General features: G+C 45.0%; 1 protein-coding gene across 1 annotated transcript; it reads left to right on the top strand.

The window, feature by feature from the left end:
- The first annotated feature begins 9,007 nt into the window (after window positions 1-9,007).
- Window positions 9,008-18,239, top strand: si:dkey-191g9.7 (GRIN2-like protein). Its single transcript, XM_055661893.1, has 2 exons — window positions 9,008-9,763; window positions 16,235-18,239. Exon 2 carries the CDS (start codon window positions 16,249-16,251, stop codon window positions 18,025-18,027), a length of 1,779 nt encoding a protein of 592 aa, XP_055517868.1. The 5' UTR covers window positions 9,008-9,763; window positions 16,235-16,248; the 3' UTR covers window positions 18,028-18,239.
- The last annotated feature ends 8,678 nt before the right edge of the window (window positions 18,240-26,917 follow it).

Raw genomic sequence — 26,917 nt, 5'->3', positions numbered from 1 at the left:
TGTACATTGTCCCTCGTGTGTAGAGGAAGGTCTGAGAACATTGTGTATTGCACCTTGTGCCGTAGTATTGTGGCAATGTCTGGGAGAAAATGCTTCTCGGCTACAAGAAGATTCCAAGTGTAATTCAGCCTTTGGTGGCTGCTCTCAGATTAGTCTTGCAGTTCGAAGAAGGAAGAAGGATACTGACCCGAAACTTCGCCTGACCATGTCCTCCGGAGATGCTGCCTGACCCGCTGAGTTACTCCGTGTTCAAGAAGGGACTGCAGATGCTGGAAAATCGAAAGTACACAAAAATGCGGGAGAAACTCAGCGGGTGCAGCAGCATCTATGGAGCGAAGGAAATAGGCAACGTTTTCGGTTTCGGCCTGAAACGTTGCCTATTTTCTTCGCTCTATAGATGCTGCTGCACCCGCTGAGTTTCTCCCAAGGGTTTCGGCCCGAAACGTTGCCTATTTCCTTCGCTCCATAGATGCTGCTGCACCCGCTGAGTTTTTCCAGCATTTTTGTGTATCGCTGAGTTACCCCAGGACTTTGCGTTCTACGCAACAATCCAGCACCTGCAGTTCCTTGTACCTCAGACTAGTCTTTGTACCTCCGACCTAGAAAGCGACGGAAATTTCCATGCTTGTTGGAAGTTGTGGAGTGACCAGCCCTTCAACTCTGTCCTGGAATCAAATGTGAATACACTGGACACTGTCGCAAATGGCCAAGTAGAGGTTTTACAAAGAAATTGCATTTTTGTTTCATGTTATTTGTCCCTATTTTATTATTTGTAAAATATTTGGATTTTGATTGTTTGAAAGACTAGAATAATGCATCAAGCTAACTGGCCTTCTGATCACCCTTCTGTTAGCATGGAAAAGCACGTGCCTTCCTGATGAACTTGTCAGGAACCCTATGCTCAACCATTGTGTTTGGGCAATTGAAGGCAGTCGGTCATGCAAACTGTGTGCAAGGTTTTCAGAACAGACCTTCGAGAGTCGACGTTATTTTCAGCAGTTTCTTCGACTCCTGGATAAATCTGTGTGGGACAAATATTTACTGAGATGATCTTGTTCATGAGACCAGTGTACGGTCTGCCTGATCCACCTGTTTCTGTGGTTATGCAGCTACTTGGCTTCAACCTAATTGACATCCTGCTGGGGCGGCACGATGGCGCAGCGAGGTAGAGTTGCTGCCTTGCAGCGCCAGAGACCCAGGTTCGATCCTGACTACGGGTGCTTGGCTGTACGTTCTCCACCTGGACCTGCGTGGGTTTTCTCCGAGATCTTCGGCTTCCCCCCACACTCCAAAGACGTACTCCTTTGTAAGTTAATGGGCTTGGCATAAATGTAAATTGTCGCTGTGTGTAGGATAGTGTTAGTGTGCGGCGATGGCTGGTCCCTGTTGGCTCGGTGGGCCGGAAGGCCTGTTTCCGCACTATATCTCAAAAAAAACTATATAAGGAGACTGGTGTTCTCCTTGTAATGCAATGGATGTAATGAATCAGGCAGCAGTACTGAATACTCTCAAGGTGAGGACAGACAGCTTAAGTGTTTCAGATCAATCAGTTCAAAGCTTGTAGATATTAGTGAGCTGTCTCAGAATACAACCTTCACATGTTAGGTACATTATTTATTGCATTAACTCGTGTTCAGTAATGAACCTGTATCCTTTTAAACAAGGCTCCTTCCAGACTATCGGGTAATAGAGTCTGAATTTAACGTAAATCACTCGCATATTGTGCGAAAGTTACTGAGGAAGGTAAAGAAAACGAAACAAAAATAAGCTCATGGTCTACGCTCCGCAAACACGAGAACCAGTTGCTTTAACTTACAAGATGGAAAGATTGAAGGTCAATTGCAGTAAATTGAGTGAAATACACAGCATAGAAACAGGCCCTTCAGCCACGAGTCCGCGTTGGATTAAACCCGGGTCTCTGGCCCCGCATTTGCTGTAAGGCAGCACCTCTACCGCTGTGCCACCGTGACCGGTGCAATTATGTTTGATTGTTAAAATATAAAGCATTGCCTGTTGTTGCAAGAATCCAAAGTACAAATTTTCAATGTCATTTTTGTATTAAATAAAATGTTATTTTGTTTTTATGTTGCAGGGTTTATTGAAACCGTTATTAGATTCAAGATTCAAGATTTAATTGTCATTTGGACCCCTTGAGGTCCAAACGAAATGCCGTTTCTGCAGCCATACATTACAAACAAATAGACCCAAGACACAACATAATTTACATAAACATCCATCACATCGCTGTGATGGAAGGCCAAAAAAAACTTTTACAGGGGTTATTGAAGCCTAGGTAATCTGCAATACACACTAAGCTTTTCAAAATCCGAGTGAATTGTAGGATAAAGAAAGTATAGTTCAGATTAATAAATTCACAATGGCCACTCAAAATACACCAAGTGAATAAGATTTTATACAATAAATATATGGAAGAGAATAACAATGCTGGAGCTGAACAAAACATTGGCCAGGCAACACAGACAATTGTATACAGTTCTGGTCACCACACTAAAGGAAGAATGCGGGTGCATCGGAGAGAGTGCAGAAAAGATTCACCAGGATGAATGGATAGATGACTATTTTCTGGAACGTCGGAGGTTGAGTGAAGACATGATAGAAGTATATAAAACGATGAGAGGCATAGATCGGGCAGACAGTCCGAACTTTTTTCTCAGGGTGGAAACGCCCAACGATGGAAGATATAGCTATAAGATGAGAAGGGAAAAGTTTAATGGAGATGTGTGGGACAAGTGGATTAAAAATAGAATGAATGTAGGATTAGTGCAGACACAGTGGACCAAAGGGCCTATTTTATTGACCTCACCATTCTATGTTTAGTTGATTCCTTTACAAATTCACATGCTTTCCCTAGAGCATGGGGCTGACCAGCTTCCACTCCTGTTCTCTGGGCACTGAGGTGGCTAATAAGGACAATGTAGACTCGACCACCAGATAGACGATTCTAGTCAGGATGGGCAGATGTTTGGCAGCTGATGTACTTCTGCTGTAACCAGGCTTGAGTTGTCTCTGTACAAATTCCATTCTGTGTGGTCACGGGATAGATTCCCACAAGTTGCCGTGTTCCGAAGGAACCTTTGACAACATCCTTGTTCATTTCCTGCATCACCTGATAATCTTTTTCCATGGTAATGTGTGCGTGCTTCAGAGGTCTGATGTCAGGCACTTGATTGCACTGATGCTGATCCCCTCCATACCACAGAAGCCTTTGGTCTATAAGTGACCTCTCAATTACTGTACTTAATATAGCTGTGTGGATTCCTCGTTTTTTTTTACAGTGTATAGTCATTGCTTTATTAAGAATTCTGACTCTACAACTTACTAACTTGCAAACTGCCTCTGAATGTCCCCTTCAAAACATAATCATGAGATCATAGAAATCGATCCTTTGGCCCACCAAGTCTAACCTAACCAACCTCCCTTCCATTGGAGCTAGCCAACCTCCCTTCCATTGACTCCATCTACACTTCTCGGCAAGACCAGCAGCATAATCAAAGGTGTGTCTCATCCCAGTCACCCCCTCTTCTCCCCTCTCCACTCAGGCAAGAGGTACAGAAGTGTGAAAACGCACTCCTCCAGATTCAGGGACGGTTTTTGGGAATAAATCAACTGTTTTCAGCCAACTGAGCCATCCTATCACCATCTGAAGGGTCCTGAGCTACTGTCTACCTCACTGGAGAACCTCGGACTATTTTAATCTGTCTTTACTGGACATTATCTTGCACAAAATGTTATTTATATTATTCCCTTTATCATGTGTCAGTACACTGTGGATAGTTCGATTGTAATCGTGTATAGTCTGTGAACTGACTGGTTAGCACGCAACAAAAGCAGTTCACTGTATCCCAGCACAAGTGACAATAAACTAAACTAAACTAGTCCCACATTCATTTGACCCTCCCACATTAAAGCTATGCTTTAAAATATTGTCTTTTCTTACTCAGTCATGCATAATAGCCAGTTGGTTACATCAACATTTCACAGAAAAGTATTTTGGAAGGTGAAACTCTGCAAGTTGATCTCTGCAAGTCTTGAAAAGCCCTTCCCATACTGCAGTTCCACAGTCAAACTGTGGAGAAAGCAGATCTGGTAAGTTATGTCCTTCAGTAAATCGTGTTACAGTGTGAATGGAAAGAACTTTACAACATAACTTATTCAATACAGCTTTTTATTAACTTGCTTAAAATAAAGATCCCTGGTCTCTCAGAGCATGGTGGCAGGAGATTTAAATGTGCACATAGCTGGTGGAGCCTCTGCCTCACAGCACCAGAAACCTGATTTTGATTCTGGCCTTGTGCTATCTGTGTGGAGTTTGCACGTTCTGTGACCACGTGGGTTTCCTCTGGGTGCACTGGTTTCCTCCCACATCCCAAGGACGTGCAGGTTTGTAGGTAATTTGGCAATTTTGTGCACCATATCGGAGGAAGGATGTGCTGACCCTGGAGAGGGTCTAGAGGGGAAGGTCTACAAGGGTCTACAGCAATGATCCCAGAAATGAGTGGGTTAACTTATGATGAGAGTATGATGACACTGGGCCTCTGCTCGCTGGAGTTTGGAAGAATGAGGGGGGGACCAAATTGAAACAAACCAAACAGTGAAAGGCCTGGATAGAGTGAATGTGGAGAGGATGTTTCCACTAGTGGGAGAGTCTAGGACCAGAGGTCATACCCTCAGATTAAAGGACGTTCCTTTAGGAAGGAGACGAGAAGGAATTTATTTAGTCAAAAAGTGGTGAATCTGTGGTATTCTTTGCCGCAGATGGCTGTGGAGGCCAAGTCAATTGATATTTTTTAAGGCAGAGATAGATAGATTCTTGATTATAATGGGTGTCAGGGGTTATGGGGAGAAGGCAGGGTAATGGGGTTAGGAGGGAGAGATAGATCAGCCATGATTGAATGGCAGAGTAGACGATGGGCCGAATGGCCTGATTCTGCTCCTATTACTTATGACCTTAATACTGTAAGCAGTTCACAATGTTCAGATAGACCTTGTAACACAAGTGTTATCCATGGGTCTATCGCAACTGTAGTTCCCCGGTACGATACCTGCTGCCAACACAGGGCAAGTCTGATGTCTCTGCCTGTGCCATTTTACCTTTGTTCAGTAACATTTGGTTGATACAGTAGTTAGTCTATTTATTTCTATGTGGATTTAAGGTTCGAACAAATAAATGTTGAATCCAAATTTCCTTGCGTCCTTTCAAATTTAGATTAAACAGAGGCTCAGATATATTAATTTCTTGTCCTTGTGGAGATTGTAGAGGGTCTAGAGGATAATGTGTACGAGGGGTGTCGTATTATGTCGTATTAACACTGCTTCATTAGACACAATAAAATCTTGGACGTGTGAGGTTATCACCACAAGTAAAAAATATGATAGTCGTTGTCGCATATCACATCCCATTCTCTCTCTTGGCTAAATTAATAATTCCATTATCTCCCTAATTCCTCCTCTAGTTGATGATTTCCACCATAAACAGGTTATCCCCAGCGAATGGATCTGACTGTGATGGGTTTGTTGTCTAAACCAATTACTGTGTATCATAAATCACATCACCACACTGCCTCAGCATTTCAATCTTCCTTTATGAATGGATCTTTTCCAGCCTTATCTAAAATGGCATACATATACTTTGCAAAATTGAGTCATTATCAAAACTAATCTTTAGACAAAAGAATTGTCATCAAGGCAAACAACATTTTGAGGTTATCCCGCAAAAGGTCAAACTACTTCCCAAAATGACAAAACAATACCTAGAATTTTTTTAATATATGAATCTCATATTCTAAACCATCCCACCCAATCCATCTAATGAACTGCAATGTCTGTTGGTGTTGTAGAATTCTTGTCTTATTCTATTTAATATTGATGGAATTCTCATTCTCCCCATTCCCCCCCCCCCCTCAGATTCCTCCCAGCATATATTTACTTAACAAACATCCCACAGCCCTCTCTCTCTGTCACACTCACTGTTTATCTTGCATGCATATCCCTCCAAGCCTGTACTATCCATGTACCTGTCTAACTGCTTCTTAAATGTTGCGGTAGTCCCTGTCACAACTACCTCCTCTGGCAGCTTGATCCATACACCCACCACCCTCTGTGTGAAAACGTACCCCTCAGATTACTATTAAATTATTTCCCCTTCATCTTAAACCTACTGTATGTCTTCTGGTCCTCAATTAACCTACTCTGGACGAGTGCCCTAGTGCATCCACCCGATCTATTCCTCTTGATTTTAAACACCTTTATAAGATCTCCCCTCATCCTCCTGCGCTCCAAGGAATAGAGTCCTAGCCTACATCCCCATAGGCAGGGAGAAAGACCTCTGAAGATTTGGTCATGCCAGTGCCCTATGTAACTGGAGCAAGATATCTATCCTTATATAAATGCCTTACAATAAAGGTCAATGTGCTTTGACAATAGCTTTAAGTGACTTGTGTACAAAAACACTTAAGTTCTTCTGAAAACTTTCAGTTTTCCAATCTTTAAAACCAGTATGACTAAAGGGCCTGTCCCACTTACGCGACCTTTACAGGCGACTGCCAGCACCCGTGATAGGTCGCCGAAATTTTCAACATGTTGAAAATTCAGCGGCAACCAGAAAGACGCTAGGACACTTTGGAGACCTCTCACGACCATAGGAGACGACTCACGACCGTACAGCCTGTATGGTTGTGACAGGTCTCCAAAGAGTCGTAGCATCTTTCTGGTCGCCGCTGAATTTTCAACATGTTGAAAATTTCAGGGACCTATCATGGGTGCCTGTAAAGGTCGCATACTGCAGGTTCTACTGCAGTTGTACAGGGTCTTGGTGAGACCACACCTGGGGTATTGCGTACAGTTTTGGTCTCCAAATCTGAGGAAGGACATTATTGCCATAGAGGGAGTGCAGAGACGGTTTACCAGACTGATTCCTGGGATGTCAGGACTGTCTTATGAAGAAAGACTGGATAGACTTGGTTTATACTCTCTAGACTTTAGGAGCTTGAGAGGGGATCGTATAGAAACTTACAAAATTCTTCAGGGTTGGGACAGGCTAGATGCAGGAAGATTGTTCCCGATGTTAGGGAAGTCCAGGACAAGGGGTCACAGCTTAAGGATAAAGGGGAAATCCTTTAAAAACCGAGGTGAGAAGAACTTTTTTCACGCAGAGAGTGGTGAATCTCTGGAACTCTCTGCCACAGAGGGTAGTTGAGGCCAGTTCATTGGCTATATTTAAGAGGGAGTTAGATGTGGCCCTTGTGGCTAAGGGGATCAGGGGGTATGGAGAGAAGGCAGGTACGGGATACTGAGTTGGATGATCAGCCATGATCATATTGAATGGCGGTGCAGGCTCGAAGGGCCGAATGGCCTACTCCTGCACCTAATTTCTATGTTTCTATAAGTGGGACAGGCCCTTAACTATTTTCTCTACAAAAGCAGATGAACCCACTTGTATTTCATCCAGAATGTCCTCACCCATTTACTAAAACCATCTTCATTTCTCTAAACGCTACCCACGCCATTACCTAGCTTTGTATCATCAGCTGCCCTGATACATAATTCCCACATCCAGATCTGTGAATGAGAAAACCGTTCACTAGTCACAGACGTACAACTAATCTGTTAACCAGTCCTTAATCCGGGCTCTCTGTACTCCGTGTTCTAATTGTGTTCAATAATCTCTTGTCAGAGGCTTCAGATCTCCAAGTACACCATATAAACTACATCCCCCTCTGTGATTTCAAAATCTAAGATTTAGTTTAAGAAGGAACTGCAGATGCTGGAAAATCGGATGTAGACAAAAATGCTGGAGAAACTCAGCGGGTGAGGCAGCTCCAGGTCCATAGATGTTGCCTCACCCGCTGAGTTTCTCCAGCATTTTTGTCTACCTAAGATTTAGTTTAGTTTAGAGATACTGCCCTCTGCTACACATCTGTGAATTCCATCTAGTTAAAATAGTTCTCCTGACACGCATTTCGATTCTGATGCAACAATGGCTCTGCTGCATCCTAGGATTGTATGTACGGAATTTCGAGAAAATGTCCCCTATGTGACTCTAGAGCCTAGACCCACCATAAGGGCAACACTGAAACGTCCAAGCAAATACAAGACCAAAGGCACTGGGGACAGGCAATAAATACTGGCCTTTCCTGAACTTCTAGATACTGAAAGATTGTATCAAACTGTCACTGGAGTTAAAATACTGTTGCACGAGTTCGATGGAAGCCATTATGTTTAACCATCAAAATAAAGCTGGCTATCAAATGTCAATGATAAGTTTAGATTTGAGATACCACGGAAACAGGCCTTTCAGCCCAACGAGTCTGCGCCGACCAGCACTATCCTACTCACTAAGGACAATTTACAATTTTTACCAAAGCCAAATTACCCTACAAACCTGTCTGTACATCTTTGGAGTGTGAGAGGAAACCGGAGCACCCAGGAAAACCCATAGTCACAGGGAGAATGTACAACCTCTGTACAGACAGCACCCGTAGTCGGGATCGAACCCGAGTCTCTGGCGCAATGAGACAGCAGCTCTACTGCTGCGCCACCATACCTCTCCAAATGCCAATGTCTTGTGTTTTTTTTTTCATTTGGCAAATGGAAAGAAATAATAGGGGAAAACTCAGTGAATAGGAAGTAGTTGAGGCAGGTACAATAACAATCTAAACAACATTTGGACAGGTACAAGGATACGAAAGATTTAGAGGAAGATGGACCAAATGTGGGCAAGTGGAACTAGTTTAAATGGAGCATCTTGGTCAGCATGTACGAGTTGGGCGAGTGGTCTGTAAGACTATGTCTGTGCCATAGATGGACACAAACTGCTGGAGTACTTCAGCGGGACAGGCAGCATCTCTGGAGAGAAGGAATAGACCATAGGTGCAGGAGTAGGCCATTCGGCCCTTTGGGCCAGCACCGCCATTCAATGTGACCATGGCTGATCATCCCCAATCAGTACCCCATCCTTGCCTTCTCCCCATATCCCCTGACTGCTATTTTTAAGAGCCCTATCCAGCTCTCTGTTGAAAGCATCCAGAGAACCTGCCTCCACCGCCCTCTGAGGCAGAGAATTCCACAGACTCACCACACTCTGTGAGAAAAAGTGTTTCCTCGTCTACGTTCTAAATGGCTTGCTCCTTATTCTTAAACTGTGGCCCCTGGTTCTGGACGCCCCCAACATCGGGAGCATGTTTCCTGCCTCTAGCGTGTCCAAGCCCTTAACAATATTATATGTCTCAATGAGATACCCTTTCATCCTTCTAAACTCCAGAGTGTACAAGCCCAGCTGCTCCATTCTCTCAGCACATGACAGTCCCGCCATCCCGGGAATTAACCTTGTAAACCTACGCTGCACTCCCTCAATAGCAAGAATGGGGGACGTTTCGGGTCGAGACCCTTCTTCAGGCTGAAGTTTATGCCGTCCTGTATAGTATTCAGGGTGGGTCAGACATGACTAGAGAATAAGAAAGGTCTATGGAGTAAACCCGAGTTGAACAGAGGGAGCTGCAACATCAGACGGAGATGAACCTGGAGACTGGCCAAAGGTCTGAAGCACACACATTGATTGGAAGTGACAAGGAGTGAGAGACGGACACAGAGGAGGTGTGTGCTGACAGCGAGGCGAGGGCTGGTCTTTGGGGAGTGTCTTTGAAGCGGGGAGACGGCGGGTCGGGGCAGTGGGCAGCGCGGCACCGTCTCCTTTAATCGGATGAAACATAGATTTTCTGTTGACTACTTTGCGTGAGCGAGCGAGGTGTGTGACTCAGCCTGGCCGGCTGTCTGTCTGTCTGTCTGTCTGTCTGTCTGCACACATCCACACACCCGAGCAACAATTCACCGTCATCTCCGTGGACGGCGACCGCTGGTGCTGGTGGTGTAACGGACCGAGGGGGACGAGAAAGGTGCTGGGGGTTGTCGTGTGTCCATGTGTGTGTGTCCATGTGTGTATGTGTGGGTGGGTGGGTGGTGGCGCTGAGCACCGAGGTAGCAGCCGTCTGTCTGTCTGTGCCATTCCCTGCCTCGCCTTCTCCAGCGAACGGCAGTGAGTGTGGGTCTGACCTGGGTTGTGGGGTGGGTTAGTGTGGGGGGTGAAATACTGTGGGTGTGATGGGAAGGGGTGTAGTTCGAGGGGAGATTTGCAGTTGGCTGTGTTATGTTGTGTGTGTCGGCGAGGGGTGTTCCGTGCCCGTGTGTGTTAAGCAGGAGGTAAAGGGCCTGTTGCTTTTGCAGACACATCCCAGCGGTGCCTTTGCTTTGATCTTGGTCACGCACCAGTGCCTTGAATTGAACGGGCTTTAACGTGGGCACGGAGGCTGTGTGTAGCGGGGACCCGGGGATAGTGGAGCCTGTTGCTGCGGCTGCTGCCCTCTCACTGCCCCGGCCCCCGCACCCACTGCCCCCCGGCCGCCACCCTCTCACTGCCCCACCGGCCCCGGCCGCCTCCCTCCCACTGCCCCCCGGGCTCTCCTGCTCTCCACGCCCGCCACAGTTCCGCCTCCATCTCCATCGTTCCACGCGAGCACTTTCCACACTGATCACAATCCCGTCTTGTCTCCATTTCATTCAATTTTCTCCTCAAAAAGGCTGGCAGTATCATGAAAGACCCACACCACCCTGGCCACACACCCATCTCCCTGCTACCTTCAGGTAGAAGGTACAGGAGCGTGAAGACTGCAACGACCAGGTTCAGGAATAGCTACTTCCCCACAGCCATCAGGCTATTAAACCTGGCTCGGACAAAACTCTGATCATTAATAACCCATTATCTGTTATTTGCACTTTATCAGTTTATTTATTCATGTGTGTATATATTTATATAATGGTATATTATGGACACATTGATCTGTTTTGTAGTCAATGCCTACTATGTTCTGTTGTGCTGAAGCAAAGCAAGTATTTCATTGTCCTATCAGGGACACATGACAATAAACTCACTTGAACTAGAACAGTACAGCACCAGACCAGGCCCTTTGGCCCACAGTGTCTGTGCAGAGCATCAGAATCAGATTTTATTGGCCACGTATGTTTTGCAACATACGAGGAATTTCACTGGCCAGGTCAGTCATACAATTAAAAGCAACAGATCACTCAAAAACACATTTTAACATGAACATCCACCACAGTGACTCCTACACATTCCTCACTGTGATGGAAGGTGAAATAAAGTTCAAGTCCTTCCCTTGTGTTCTTCCTTGGTCGGGGGCCTCAAGCCCCTGTTAACGGGATGATCTTGACACCCGTAGCCCACCTCGTTTGGGCCCACCGCGTCGAGGCGTTCAGCTCCCGCATCGGGAGGGTTGTCAGCTCCCCACACCGGGCGATCAAACTTCGCGTCAGGCCTGGTCGAACCTTCTACGGCGTTGGAGCTCCCGACTTGCCTCAAAATGCTGGCGTAACTTAGCGGGTCAGGCAGCATCGCTGAAGGGATGGAATGGGTGACGTTTTAGATCGAGACCTTTCTCCACCCGAAACATCACTCATTCTTTGTTCACCTTCTCTCCAGAGATGCTACCTGGCCCGCCGAGTTACTCCAGGGTTTTGTGACTATCTCTATGTAAACCAGCATCTGCAGTTCCTTCCTACACATATCCCTCCATTCCCTGCATACCCATAGTCCTGTCCAAAAGCCTTTTAAATGGCACTAATGCAACCACAAACCCTGGCAGCGGGTTCTAGACACTCACCACCCTCTGTGTATAAAAACCTGCCCCACACAGGTCCTTTAAACTTTGCCCCTCTCACTTCATTTCATTGCCTCCGAGGACAAGTTCTGCCCACGTCATTTTCCGTGCCATCTGGCGCCCTTTCATAAGTGATAGGAGCAGAATTAGGCCATTCAGCCCATCGTCTACACTGCCATTCAATCATGGCTGATCTATCTTTCCCTCTCAACCCCATTCTTCTGTCATCTTCCCCGTAACCTTTGACAACCCTTACCAATCAAGTATCTGTCGATTTCTGCTTTAAAAATTCTTTGGTTGCATTTGTTCCCACTTGTCCAACAGGTGTCTCCACCTTAGTCCCAAAACAAGATGCAGAGCCGCGAGAGATAGACACAAAGTGCTGGAGTAACTCAACCAGTCGGGCAGCATCTCTGGAGAAAAAGGATGGGTGATGTTTGGGTCAGGAGCCTTGTTCAGACTGCCTGACCCGCTGAGTTACTCCAGTACTTTGTGTCTAACTTCAGCATAAACCAGCAGTGGTGGCAAGGTGGTGCAGTGGTAGAGCTACTGCTATACAGTTGTAGACCCAGTTCTATCCTGACTACAGGTGCTGACTGTACAGAGATTGTACGTTCTCCCCATCACCTCCATGGGTTTTCTCCGAGATCTTCAGTTTCCTCCCACACTCCAAAGACATACAGGTTTGCGGCTAATTGTCTTGGTATAATTGTAAATTGTCCTAGTGCGTGTAGGATAGTGTAAATGTGCGGGGATCGCTGGTCGGTGCGGACTGTGGGCCTGTTTCCATGCTGTATCTCTGAACTAGACTAAAATGTTATTCCTCCCTGCACAATGCACGGCACCGGACTGACTACACATCTACCTGACATGCGAGTTTCATATGTGTGCTGACACATTAGATGGACATCATGTTGGCCCTCCATCACACATAGAAACATAGAAAATAGGTGCAGGAGTAGGCCATTCGGCCCTTCGAGCCTCCACCACCATTCAATATGATCATGGCTGATCATCCAACTCGGTATCCTGTACCTGCCTTCACTCCATACCCCCTGATCCCTCTAACCACAAGGGCCACATCTAACTCCCTCTTAAATATAGCCAATGAACTGGCCTCAACTACCTTCTGTGGCAGAGAATTCCACAGATTCACCACTCTCTGTGTGAAAAATGTTTTCCTCATCTCGGTCCTAAAAGATTTCCCCCTTATCCTTAAACTGTGACCCCTTGTTCTGGACTTCCCCAACATCGGGAACAATCTTCCTGCATCCAGCCTGTCCAACCCCTTAAGAATTTTGTAAGTTTCTATAAGATCCCCCCTCAATCTTCTAAATTCTAGCGAATACAAACCTAAGTACAAGCCGAGTCTATCCAGTCTTTCTTCATATGAAAGTCCTGACATCCCAGGACACTTATTAATCACACACATTATCTGTACCTACACGACATGACATGCACATACTATCCTGAAACACCAGACCAACACTGACACTCACATTGCACTGACATATAACACTGCAGGAGTACGTGTTGTGGGACTAGCTGAACCTCAGTGCAGCCAACACCAAAGCTCTGTGGGTGAGGACCTCCGTCTAGGGCCCTCCTGCTGCAAGACATTCGTCTTCTTCTTGCGAATGACGTGCACAGCCTAAAGTTGTAGCTCAATTTGTTCTATTCAATCTATTTGTTTGTGCACATCGGGTCGATTGCATTAGTCGAAACAGGGTGGACCACGTGAAGGTTGCACTCTTCCACCCCCTGCAGGACATTGAGGGGCACTGACACCGACACAATACTGATATATACCACTGCCTTCAACATGCACATGCACCTGATCACACTGACACAAGTGCACCTGTGCTGCAAGGGGAAGCACTCGCATACCAGAAGATGCACCTTTATTTACTATTCGCAAAAAATAAACTTTATTCAGAATAAAAGATGTATACAGAACATCTCCAAAACAGGAACAGTACAAAACTCCTCAGACGTTCTCAGTGTATGTACATTCATTAGTGTCATATGTGTTAGTGTTCACAATTACTCTGAAACCAAGCACCTTGCCACTTCTCTTGCTTGAGGGGTGTCCCCACCGGACTCGGCCCCTCAATATCCCGCAGTGGGTGGACCCTAGACTGTGGTCGTCCCTGACAGGGTCTTGGTGTTGGCTGCACCGAGCTTCAGTGCGTTCCTCAGCACGTACCCCTGCTGTCTGGAGCGGGCCAGTCGGCTGGGAGGTCAATGAGTTTTGGGCAGACCAAAGAGCGTCTTCAACCGAGTCAATGATCTTCAGCAGCACTTGATGTCTGTCTCCAAATGTGTCCCTGGGAATATTGCACTGACGTAGAGCATGATGCCATGTTCAGTCTGTTCCCCCACTATGGACTGGAGGAATCTCCACACTGCTGGGCAAGTGAAAGGTTTGAGCCTTCTGTAATGGAGTGTGCCTTACTCAGTCACAGATCCCATAGCACTTGACTCAATAATGTTCCAGTATTTCTTCGAAGGGAACAAAATTTCTTGCAGTATCCTGATCTTGAACTCCAGCTCATCAACTCTGAATCTAAGTTCCACGAGACAGAGACAAAAAGCTAGAGAACCTCAGCAGGTCCTCAAAGTACAGGCACAGCGACATGTCGTCAATCCGACACTGCGGAGTTAGCTTGTAGGAAGATGGTAACACCAGCTGGTAAGATGGGCAGAGCAATGGCAGATGCAAGTCTGGTTCATGCAAGTGCCCACTGCAGGACAGACACAATGAATGGTGGAGCTGCAGGGAATATTGAGGAAGAGAGGGACCTTGGTGTACAAGGATCGCTAAAGGTGACGGAACATTAAAGCAGACATGTGGGTACCTGCCTTCATTAACCAGGGCATAGAATGTAAGAGCAGGGAGGTTATGGTACAGATTTATAACATTGGCTCAGGCTGCTGTGTGTTCTAGCCACCATACTGTAAGGAGGTGTGATGGCATTAGAGAGGATGCAGTGAAAGGTCAGCAGCATGTTTCTAAGGTTGAAACATTTTACTTATGAGAAAAGACTGGATAGGCTGAGATTTTTCCCCCTTGGATGTGAGGCCAAAGAGGGACTTGCTTGAGGTATGCAACATTGTGAGGAGCACATACAAGGTAGTTCTAGTACAGCCCCTCGATATGGAGAGTTTGCATTCCCAGAAACTGTGCGATTTGTGATTTTATGTAACGCAATAATTGACAACCTTTGTTGTTTTTATCAACATTCATGATTGAATGGAGGAACAAACTTGGTGGGCCGAATGGCCTAATTCTGCTTCTATCACTTAGGACATTTTGATTCCTTTTATTTTGATGAGGTGGATGTTGTCTACGTTAATTGTAGTAAGGCATTTGATAAAATCCCTTATGGTAGGCTGATCCAAAAGATTAAGATGCACGGGATTAACAGTAATTTTGGCAATTGCAATCAGAACTGGCTTACTGATTGAAGACTGAGGTTCATGGTAGAAGGACAATATTCAGGCTGGAGGTTCTGCGGCCAGTGGCGTTCGGCAGGGATCTCAGCTGGGACTTCTGTTGTTTGTGACATGTATAAATGACTAGGATATAAACATAGATGTGTTGATTAGTACATTTGCAGATGACACCTTGAATGCTGAGGGCATAGACTGTGAAGAAGGCTGTCAAAGTCTAGTTGCAATAAAGATCAGCTACAGATATGGGCTGAGAAATATTAAAGGGCCTGTCCCACGATGCGAGTTTACCCAAGAGCTCTCCCGAGTTTAAAAATAAAAATCAAACTCGTGTTAAGTACGTAGAATGTACGTAGCAGGTATGTCGGAGCTCGGGGACGTCTGGTAGCGGCTCGTAACGCTAACGGCAGGTATTTGGGAAACGCGGTAAGATCGTCAAACTCATGGAGTTTTTTCAACAGAGTGAAAAATCTCCAAGAGTTAAAAAATACTCGTGATGAAGTACCACGAGCTTGATTTGTTTTTAACTCAGGAGAGCTCTTGGGTAAACGCATATCGTGGGACAGGCCCTTAATGTGGGCAAGTGTGAGGTGCTGCACTTTGGGCGGTCAAACCAAGGGATAATATATACAATTAACCACAAGAGCTGGGTTCAATCCTGACTACGGGTGCTGTCTGTATGGAGGTTGTACGTTCTCCCTGTAACTCATGGGTTTTCTCCGGCTGCTCCGGTTTCCTCCTACACTCCAAAGACGTATATATTTGGAGGTTAATTGGCTTTGGTAAGTTGTAAAACTGTCCCTGGTGTGTGTAGGTTAGTGTGCAGGATGATCACTGGTCAGCACGGACTCGGTGGGCCGAAGGGCCTGTTTCCACGTTGTATCGGTAAAGTGGAATAACAATGCTTACACATGAGAGAAAGACACAAAATGCTTGGGTAACAGCGTTCAGGCTGTGTCTCTGGAAAGAAGGAATAGGTGATGTTTTGGGTCGAGACGCTTCATCAGACTGCTTACACATAATTGTTACACTGTTCATAATGCTTACACATAATTGACTGTGTGTCTTTTTGTTGATTCTCTTCACCACAGAGCGCCCATTCACCATGGCCACGTACAATCGAAGGTTATCTGACAACGCCTTCCAGGTAAAGCAGGACATAGTGCACCGTAATACTTTGGAACCAGAATGCTTCCTGCTTTCAAAAAGCTCCTCTGACACCCTATATCCTCTGAAGGAAGAAAGGCAAATGACTAATCCACATCTGAGGAAAACTATCGGCTGCGTTGCCTCTCCGATCAACGCAGCTGAAACAGGCGCGGGGTACCAGTGTCAGTCGGCGTGTTTCATGCCACAGAAGAACTTCACCATTGTCCCCTTGTGCGGTTGCTTCCAGATGGCATCTATTCCAGATCCCAACCGGGTCTCGGGACGGGCAAAGCTTCAGGAGAATACACAACTCCACGGCAACAGTCACACGAACAGCAGCTCAGACATCAGAAAGGACGCAGAGACGCTGTTGTACAAAGACGCACATTTGGGGGTGCTGCAAACCAAGTTGGTGTACAGGAGTTGCTCAGACATCATGTGTGGTTACAGGGACAACTGTTGCCAGGACAATGGTCAGACCACGACAAAACATCGAGTTACTGGTGCAACTCCTCACGGTGAAATGACAACTAAAGATTCTGATCAAAGGATAGTGATAAATATCCCAAGGGGTGAGACTGACAATGAACATCATGAAGTCATGGGAGGTTCTCCAATCACTCCCGAACATCTAGTGAAGAACACAGTCAATAAAGTCTGCACTCCCATGCATCAGTGCCACTTCATGTTTGCAGAGAGTTCCCACAGTTACCCAGGTATCGTGATCGTCCAAGAGTCTGGTAGGCAATGTCCAGATAATTGTATGCAAAGAGATGGGACCGTCACCAGGGATCGGGGTGGAGCGGCATCTAAGGCAGGAGATGGTTCAATGAGCAATCACAATTGCACTGGACATCATAGCCGTGCGATACCCGGCCTGAACACAGAAGAAACGGTGCCAGCTTTGTGCCATCCTCTGCCAATCCCAGCCATTCATCTCATGCCACGGCTGGTCAGTTCTGTCAGTGAGTCTGGGAGGGGAGACAGCAATGCGTTTTGCCATTCGCTCCCAGTTTCTGGCATTCTGCCATTCCCACGCCTGGTGTCTTCAGTGAGTGAATCCGGTTTGGACACAAGGCATCTTCGGAAATGCCACGGGACCCCGGGAAGTAATGTGGTCCCCACTGCGACTGGCGGAATCCCTCCGAATACTCCAGATGCAATGAAAGCGGGTCTGGTTGATGCTTCTCATATTTGTCAGCAAAATAGTCCACATACTAACCTGGATGTGAGAACACGAGACATGTGCACCATGACGTCTGTAAGGGATCTGAGCCTTGGCTTTCACTATCGACTAAAGAAGAGAGACGCAGAGGTGCAGACGTCATTCACAGCTGACTACAAGTCGGTGGGCACCAGCCCAATGTTTCCAGCTGATTGCTGCTTGGCTCACTCCTTCCCAGAAGTTAACTTTGAGGAGATTCAGAAGTCCCCGGTCTGCGAAGTGAAATGGGACGACGAAGGGATGACGTGGGAAGTCTACGGGGCCTCTGTCGACCCTGAGGTCCTGGGGCTGGCCATACAGAAACATCTGGAGATTCAGATCGAGCAACATGAAAAGGACAGAGTAACCACAGCTGAGAAGACGGCGAGGCATTCGGATCCCCAGCTGGATGCCACATGCGTGCTGGAACATCCGCCAAAGGAGAAGAGACATTTGCCAGGTTTTAGGAAGATGCTGTCCACACTGAGGCATCCCACCTGTTGCGTGCGACCCACCGCAGTAATAGACTAATCGCTGGCTCCACTGTCGGGGAGTAAATCACATTTTTATTGGGGACAATGTATAGAAGCTGCAGTCACAAAACGTAAATGCATTTACTGCTCTCCAGCCCCCTCCCCCACATCCCCGCCAGAAACACACATTCCTGAATTCAGGATAATAATTTAGCGAGAGTTTTTTTTAATAAATAGTTTTCCTTTCGAGATATTTATGAGAGTGGCTGATACAGAAGTTGTGCAGCTTTCAGAAAGTATAGGTTGAGGTGCTGAGATGGGTGTAGGAAAGGGAGGGGGGTGGTGGGGGAGGGGGGGGAGTACGTGTGTGAGCCTGTTGTACAGGTGGATGAAAATGGCAAGTGATGCTGCCGTAAGGTTATTGTGGCAGGGACCAAGGGGTGCCTTGGATGCGATGTTTCTAGGTATCGTGCTTTACAAGTTTGTCTTTAGGATAGTAATCTTGGACGAATGACTGATCCTTGCAAAGATGTGGTGATGTGAGACGGTTAGTTGCTGTGTAACACGTGACTGTGGCAGAAGCGGAAATCTAAACCCTCTTCTTCTCGTGTCCACCTTGTCACAAATGTTGGCCTCGCCGTCATCGTTCGTCCCGAGGAGGACGCAAGCGTCCGGCGACAGCCAGTGGAAGCCATCACTTGTGGCCATGGACGATGGTGGTAGCGGAATTAGCTCAGGAGACCAGCCCCCGCGACTTGGATGCTTCGGCTATGGGGCTGGAGATCTAAATGATTAATAGTAAATCTTGAAACAAAACGGACATCTGGGATGGGGGGAGGAGAAAACTAACAATCCCATAGAATGATGGCGTTATACATCTACGAAGGGGCAATTCACTCTAAACATCACTGGAACTTTGGTAGAGATTCCCATTCACTCCCACATCAACGTCCTTTCCCACAGTCATAATTTTAGTTTTTTTTTTAATCATATGTTTATCTAACACTTCATTGAAGATTACTAATGAATCCATTGTCACCAGCATTTAAGACGCAGCATTCACTGCGTAAAATAATATTTCCTCAGGTCACCTCAGGATCTTAAAATTTGGTTGTTGACCTATAGAAACATAGAAAATAGGTGCAGGAGTATGCCATTCGGACCTTTGAGCCTGCACCGCCATTCAATGGCTGATCCTCCAACTCAGTATCCTGTACCTGCCTTCTCTCCATACCTCCTGATCCCTTTAGCCACAAGGGCCACATCTAACTCCCTCTTAAATATAGCCAATGAACTGGCCTCAACTACCCTCTGTGGCAGAGAATTCCACAGATTCACAACTCTGTCACTGGAAACAAAGGACCTGTTTCCACGCTGTATCTCTAAACTAAATTAAACCTGTCAAATCTATCCTAATCAGCTTTGTCAGCCACTCCACATCATTGAAATCCCTCTTAAACGTAGAAAATAGAAACAGGAGTAGGCCATTCATCCCTTCGAGCCAGCACCGCCATTCAATAGCTGATCATCCAAAATCAGTACCCCGTTCCTGCTTTCTCCCCATATCCTTGCTTCCGTCAGACCTAAGAGCTAAGAGCAAATGGTCATCTCTAATAAATCTGTTCTGTGCTCATATTAAGGCCTTGGTATCTGTACTAAAGTGTGGTAGTATGAATTAAACTTAAAATTGCCAGAAGGGAACACTTTTATAATAACTTTCCAATTGCATTATATTAAGACTTAATATTTGCAAATATGAAGTGGGTTTGTAGGTAAGATAGACACAAAATGCTGGAGTAACTCAGCGGGTCAGGCAGCATCTCTGGAGAAAAGGAATAGATGATGTTTCGGGTCAGAGGAAGGATTCCAACCTGAAACGTCACCAATTCCTTATCGCCACTGATGTTGCCTGGCCCTCTGGGTTACTCCAGCATCATCCAGCACTCCTTCCAATCTATCTTCTGTATAGACCAAAGTCTGCATTTCCTTCCTACACATCGGGCTTGTTGGTAAGTGTGTAGGAAGGAACTGCAGATGCTGGTTTAAACCGAAGATAGACACAAAAACTCAGCGGGACAGGCAGGCAGTGTCTCTGGAATGGGTGACGTTTTGGGTCAAGACCCTTCTTCAGACTAGTTAGGGATAAGGGAAAGGAGAGAATGATGTAGAGAGATAAAGCACAATGAATGAAAGATAAGCAAAAAAAGTAATGATGGTAAAAGAAGCAGGCCATTGTTAGCTGTGTGTTGGGTGAAAACGAGAAGTTGGTACGACTTGGTTGGGGAAGGGATGGAGAGAGAGGGAATGCCGGGGTTACTTGAACTTAGATAAATCAATATTCATACCACTGCCCAAGCAAAATATATTGGCCTCTGTAAAATTGCTTGTAGTGTATTGGGAGTGATTGCAAAAGTGGGATCTCAGAATTAGGGTAAATGGGTGATCGATGATGGGCCAAAGGGCCTGTTTCATGCTGTATCTTTAATAAATCAATTAAAGCTTTGGTTCAAATTGGGGATTGAACATTTATTCCTAAAATCAAATTTGAAGCTCACAGTTTAGGCAAAGCTAAGGCTTTGGTGAGGAAATAGTCCATTCTCAGGAGGCCAGTCATTTATTGAAGCCTTGAATTGGGTAGTTTACAAAAGGCAGCTTCTGACTAATCCATCCTTAGTATTGAGATAACATTGAACATCGAAAACAAGATTAGAAAACCACAAAGCAGAATTCAATCATGTAACAGCACAAATAATTAACATTTCAGTCATTATTTTTTTCTGAAGTAGAAATATTAAAATGTTGAAAATAATTTGAAGGAAAATTGGGTTTTTGACTGCCGACAACAATGAGAATGATTAGATGCTCACAAAATAAGATGACATTTAAGTACAAAAAAGATAAAAGAACAAAGGTTGGAAAAAAGGATGGTTCACGGCTGATTTAGGAGATAATTAGATAAAAAGATAGGGAAATGAAGGAGCAGATGACGAAGATTAAATATAGGTCAGAGGTATGTTTTTGGAGATTGTAGTTAATGGCAACAGTTGTTATGGCATAAGCAAATATCAAAGAGAGAGATTCAGTCAGAATTTGGCTGCAGAGTGACTTCACTGGGAAATCCACAAATCTTGTTGTTCAGAGACACTCTGTAAATGAAAGAACAGCTGGGCCATCGGTGATTACCAAGACTTGGAAAAAACAGGGATCAAATAGAGAAATTAAGGAATTCTAATGGGAAATTTCTTGAGGAAGATCATTGTAATCTTGGAGACAATGTTGACTGTGATGAATAAGAATTTCTGAGGGACACTGAGGTCAGGCATAAAATCTTCAATTATGCATCTCTTGTGTCTGGGAAAAGACTATTAATTTCATCTGAGACTGAATGCTTAGCCCAGGACTTGGGAGGAGACTTCAATGACTCAATACATGTACCTGACAGTTTAGCAATCTGGGTTCAGTTAACCAAGATTTAAGTAATCGGAAACTGGCATGGCACAGAGAGCTAGTCAGCTTATGGTTACGATCTCCTTAGACCTGAATATCCATTCCATTGGCATCATTAGAGAATGGCATGCTAGTCTAGAATATGGACCACTCTAAAATCAATCAGTGTGCAGGAGCTGCACACAGGAAGACGCACGGACTTCCTGAAAGACACCAGGATTTACAGTAACCATCAAACATTCACGGACAAGGGTCATAAGGTCATAAGGAGCAGAATTAGGCCACTCGTTCCATCAAGTCCACTCCGCCATTCAATCATGGCTGATCCATCTCCCCCTCTCAACCCCAATCTCCTGCCTTCTCCCCATAACCCCTGACTCACGGACTAATCAAGGATCTATCTATCTCTGCCTTAAAAATATCCATTGACTTGGCCTCCATAGGCTTCTGCATCAATGAATTCCACAGATTAATTCCCCATTCCCTCTTCATCTCCTTCCTAAAGGAACGTCCGTTAATTCTGAGGCTATAACCTCTGGTCCGAGACTCTCCCACTAATGGAAACATCCACTCTATCCAGGCCTTTCACCATTTGGTAAGTTTCAATGAGGTGCTCCACGAACTAAACCAGATGAAATCTATAAACAAGCTTCATGGTTTTACTTTCATGCTTGGGGTAAAGTTAAATATATCAATCAGTTCTGAGAAATCTTACAAGACCAGATACTAGAGGTTCATAGTGTACAAGGGCCATTAGGTTGGGGAATTACAGGAGGGAATATTGTAAATGAAAGGCACAATAAGAAGGGGAACTTTGTAAACGATAGACATTGCAGATCATTATGTTGTCGTAAACGGGCCTTTATACTTAAGATTGCCCAAGTTATCTAATCCTTTGGACTTGACTCTAGGCAAAACATAAATGGAAATTAGACCGTGAGTATTTATAAACCAGGAAGAGTAGAAATGAAATTAGATAAATTAATAAGCCTTCTGACCAGCAAAGTTGACCTGACTACCCTAGATAGTACAAAAAAGTATAAAGTACACTATTACAGAGATGACTTTCAAGTAAAAGCTAGGAATGCCCAATAACAAAGCCCATTTAATTTGTAATCCCTTCTATGGGCTAATAAGGCATTCAGACAGTTTAATAGTTATAGCTGAAAACATTAACTATGATCCATAAAAAGTTTAGAGTTTAGAGATACAGTGTGGAAACAGGCCACTGAATCCACGCCGACCCCGTACATTATCACTATCCCACACACTAGGGACATTTACAATTTTACTGAAGCCAATTCACCTACAAACCTACATGTCTTTGGAGTGTGGGAGGAAAGCGGAGCACCCGGGGAAAACCCATGTGGACAAGTGGAAAATGTACAAACTACATACAGGCAGCGCCCATAGTCAGGATCAAACCTGGGTCTCTGGCACTGTAAGGCAGTAACTCTACCGCTGTGCCACCGTGCCTCCCTTATTGATATGGTTCCTTTCAAGCAAACTATTCAATTTTTAAACAGTCTTGACCGCATTGTTACTTTCTAAAGGCACCTCAGTCAAGGTGCAGCAGGATAACATGGTGTAAACAGACATCTAGACAACGGGAAACAGAGAGAGAAAACTGACTTCAAGCAAAAATAGAACAGAGTAATGGCAACACAGCTGGAGGATGAGTTTAAATCTGGCATAAAAGGGAGTAAATGGGAGTTTGTGTGTAAGGAATAGCTGAGTGAATCTCAAGGGGAAGATCTCAGTAATCACTTAAGGTTCTTAAATGGTATATACAGATCTTTTTACGAGACTATAATTACCAACATCTCCTGAAGGCGGTGCAGTGGAGGTGAAGGCCAACTTAATTAAGGGGATCTTTCACAGTCAGATATCAATCCAACAAGCAGGGAACTTGATTTGGCTGTGGTACCATTTAATTTTGATTCCTCCTTAAAGGTGAACAACAAATACATTTTCACTCTCTGCATAGTTATTTTGTATTGATATTGGTTTAGTTTAGTTTATTGTCACGTGTACCGAGGTGCAGGGAAAAGCGTTTTGTTGCGTGCTAACCAGACAGTGGGAAGACTCTGATTACAATCGAACCATCCACAGTTAAAGGGAGTAATGTTCAGTGCAAGATAAAGTCTGATTAAAGATAGTCTGAGAGTCTTCAATGCAGTAGAGTGAGAAATGCTGCTGTTGGAGTAGAGGTTTAAAAGAGTGGGAGCGATGAGTGATTGCAGATCCACTTCTGGGTCCAGCACACAGAGAGTTGCCTGGATGGGCCGACCGTTTTTCAATCTTGATATTGTGCATTAAGTAACATTTGTATGTTCATTATAAATTAATCATTGATTCCTATTTTGTAGTCATTAATCCAAATTCATTTCATTCTGCACATGGAATGCCTTACAGATCACTTGCATTCCACCTATTTTACCCCGACTGGCCGGCAACACAGATCCTGTACCCAGTGATCTCAGAGACCATTCAACACCACTATTCATTTATGTCTCCAATCGAATAAATAGTCGTCCTGGTGTTCGTAGAATTAAAGTTTTTTTTAAATATATTAACGTTGAAAACGTCATAATGTCCCAAAGTATTTACAACCACAGAGGTGTTTATTTGAGGAATATTCGTTGCCCTAATGCTGAACACATCAGACAACGTACACAAAAATGCTGGAGAAACTCAGCGGGTGCAGCAGCATCTATGGAGCGAAGGAGATAGGCAACGTTTCGGGACGAAACGTTGCCTATCTCCTTCGCTCCATAGATGCTGCTGCACCCGCTGAGTTTCTCCAGCATTTTTGTGTACCTTCGATTTTCCAGCATCTGCAGTTCCTTCTTAAGCACACCAGCTAACGTGTTGCTCAGTTAAGTCCCAAAATGACACAAGTCCCAGTGATGTTGGTTGAGGGATAAATATAGGTCAGGACACCAGGGGGAGCTGAAGTGCTGATCTTTTATGTCTACTTACTTGTGAGGTCTAATGGGTTATTGATTACTATTTCAAAAAGACAACATCCCGTGCTGAGTTATTAGTCTAATTTAAGGTGCTTGGGTCCCCAGGGTGGAGTTAAGACCACAACCTTCTGAAGATTAAGCCAAATCGATCCAGTATGTGATCACTGACGGTGGCTCATTGCCAAAGTCCAGCTGTGTGCAGGTCTCAGTCCCCTTGTAGCATAGATCCAGAACTTCAACGAAAATCTATCCCACGGATATTTTGTTCCCTTTCAAACAGGATGTATTTTCAGCAAGCTGAGCACAAGCTCGGATTATACACCTGCATTGTGAGAGATAGCAGCCACCTTTGTAGCAGATGCAGAGACAGGCAACGATGCATGTTATATTGGTGAACTGGGTTTTGATTCTACCAAGGGGCAGGCACTTGTGTAAAGATGTCCTTATCATGACAAATTAAAGTAGGAACCATTTCCACACGGCTTAGATGAAACTGTAAAGGACTGAGAATGGAGATTGGAGAGACTTTCAGGATACACAGTGCTATCTATCTTTAAATCCAACACAAAGACAGGATGGAACGGTGTTGCATGACATGAGTTTCTGTAGTTTAATTGCAATTCTCTGAGAGCTTAAGTCCCTTGCAAAAATAGCACAAAGCAATAGAGTCGTACCTCAAACCTCACGGTACTGCACACACACTATTTCCCCTGGTATATTAGTGATCACCACAGGGCCAGAACAGCAGGCAGTATAAATGCACGTCGCTAACAAGGACCTCTCCCACTTACGACCAAACTCCCCCATCAAACTCTTGATCGAATGGCGGAGCAGACTCGATATGTCAAATGGCCTAATTCTACTCCTAAGTGTTAACTATGAACTTTCCCACTTTACAATCAAACTACTTTTGGGTGGGATTCTGGAGGCTCCCTACATAACCGCCAGATTGTGACTCAAGGAATTTCCGTGTACAATATGGAATAAAATTTTGATGCGCAGTTTGCCTCTTCAGTCAGGCAGCGTACATGATGGCTGTGATTTTAGCAATCGGTGTGATTTGCTTAACGCCTAAGCAAGACCCCTTAAACCACACCGGCCAAAGTGGTCAAAACTAAAGGACTTCTTTGTGAGCACAGTAAAACTCAGTTAATGTGACACGGAGGGAACTTTGGTGCTGCCAGTCTGTCTGCAGATGTTACAGACCATTGGATGGCATTTCTATTAATACTCCAGCAGACTTGAATTAATTTTTTGAATATGTTGCACAGTTTTAAAGAGAGAGCTGGAAATTGACTCCTTGAGATGAGAGAGTGGGAAACTATGGCCCTGTGCATCTCACTTGCTCTCTCACTCAGCTAACCCTCCCTCCTGTGTTTCACGGGGGTGTTACAACCAGGGCCGCAGTGGGTCGACACAGCTGAACCCATGGCCCAGGGAGGTTGTGGAAGCTGCAACCAGTGAACCAGATGAATCGCGGGATGTCCAAACAATTCAGTTACTGTATCTTTGTTTTATAGGATGTTTAGCATTGGCAAAGTCTTTGATCGTCATAGATGATATCGGTTTATGTTTTGTCTGTTTTAATGAAAGATGCCATCAATAAAAAAAACATGAAAAGTGCGACGTGCTGTACTGATACTATGGAGCGGCAATGAACGGGTTTTACACAGACCACCCAGCCAGGAATGAAATGTGATACAAATGCCAGGAATCAACATGTACGAACGGATGAACTGGTGAATCAAATTTAACACTGAAACTTTGGTTAACATCTACCACCATAACGTCAACCACCCTACATGTACTCCTGCTCAATGCTCACACACTGAGGTACTCCCACTGTCTCCTAACATAAACCCATGTCCATAAACCACCTCCTCATGCACCCATCTCTCCACAAGCCCACCTGTCAAATGCTCACCTTCTCTCCTGCCCACACGATAACCTACCTTCCGCACACACACACCCACACACACTCAGCTCTCCTGCTGATTTACCCATCTGCACACCTGATCCTACTCCCATCTGGCATACAATCCCTACCCTCCTGTCCACACACCATTCTTCCCTACTCTGCTCACACACTCATCTCTTCATTTGCCAAATACCATCTAGGGGTTACACAAAAAAGCTGGAGAAACTCAGCGGGTGCAGCAGCATCTATGGAGCGAAGGAAATAGGCAACGTTTCGGGCCGAAATGGACAAAAGTTGGTCAAAACAACGTTGCCTATTTCCTTCGCTCCATAGATGCTGCTGCACCCGCTGAGTTTCTCCAGCTTTTTTGTGTAACCTTCGATTCTCCAGCATCTGCAGTTCCCTCTTAAACACCATCTAGGCGTCACAGTTTAAGGATAAGAGGGAAGTAATTTAGGACCGAGATGAGAAAATCATTTTTTACACAGAGAGTGGTGAATCTGTGCAATTCATTGCCACAGAAAGTAGTTGAGGCCAGTTCATTGGCTATATTTAAGAGGGAGTTAGATGTGACCCTTGTGGCTAAAGGGATCAAGGGGTATGGAGAGAAGGCA

This window comes from Leucoraja erinacea, chromosome 34 (genome assembly GCF_028641065.1).
Source record: "Leucoraja erinacea ecotype New England chromosome 34, Leri_hhj_1, whole genome shotgun sequence".
Lineage (NCBI taxonomy): Eukaryota > Metazoa > Chordata > Chondrichthyes > Rajiformes > Rajidae > Leucoraja > Leucoraja erinaceus.
Note: the sequence above shows the minus strand (reverse complement) of the source record. Positions and strands in the feature narration are given on the sequence as shown.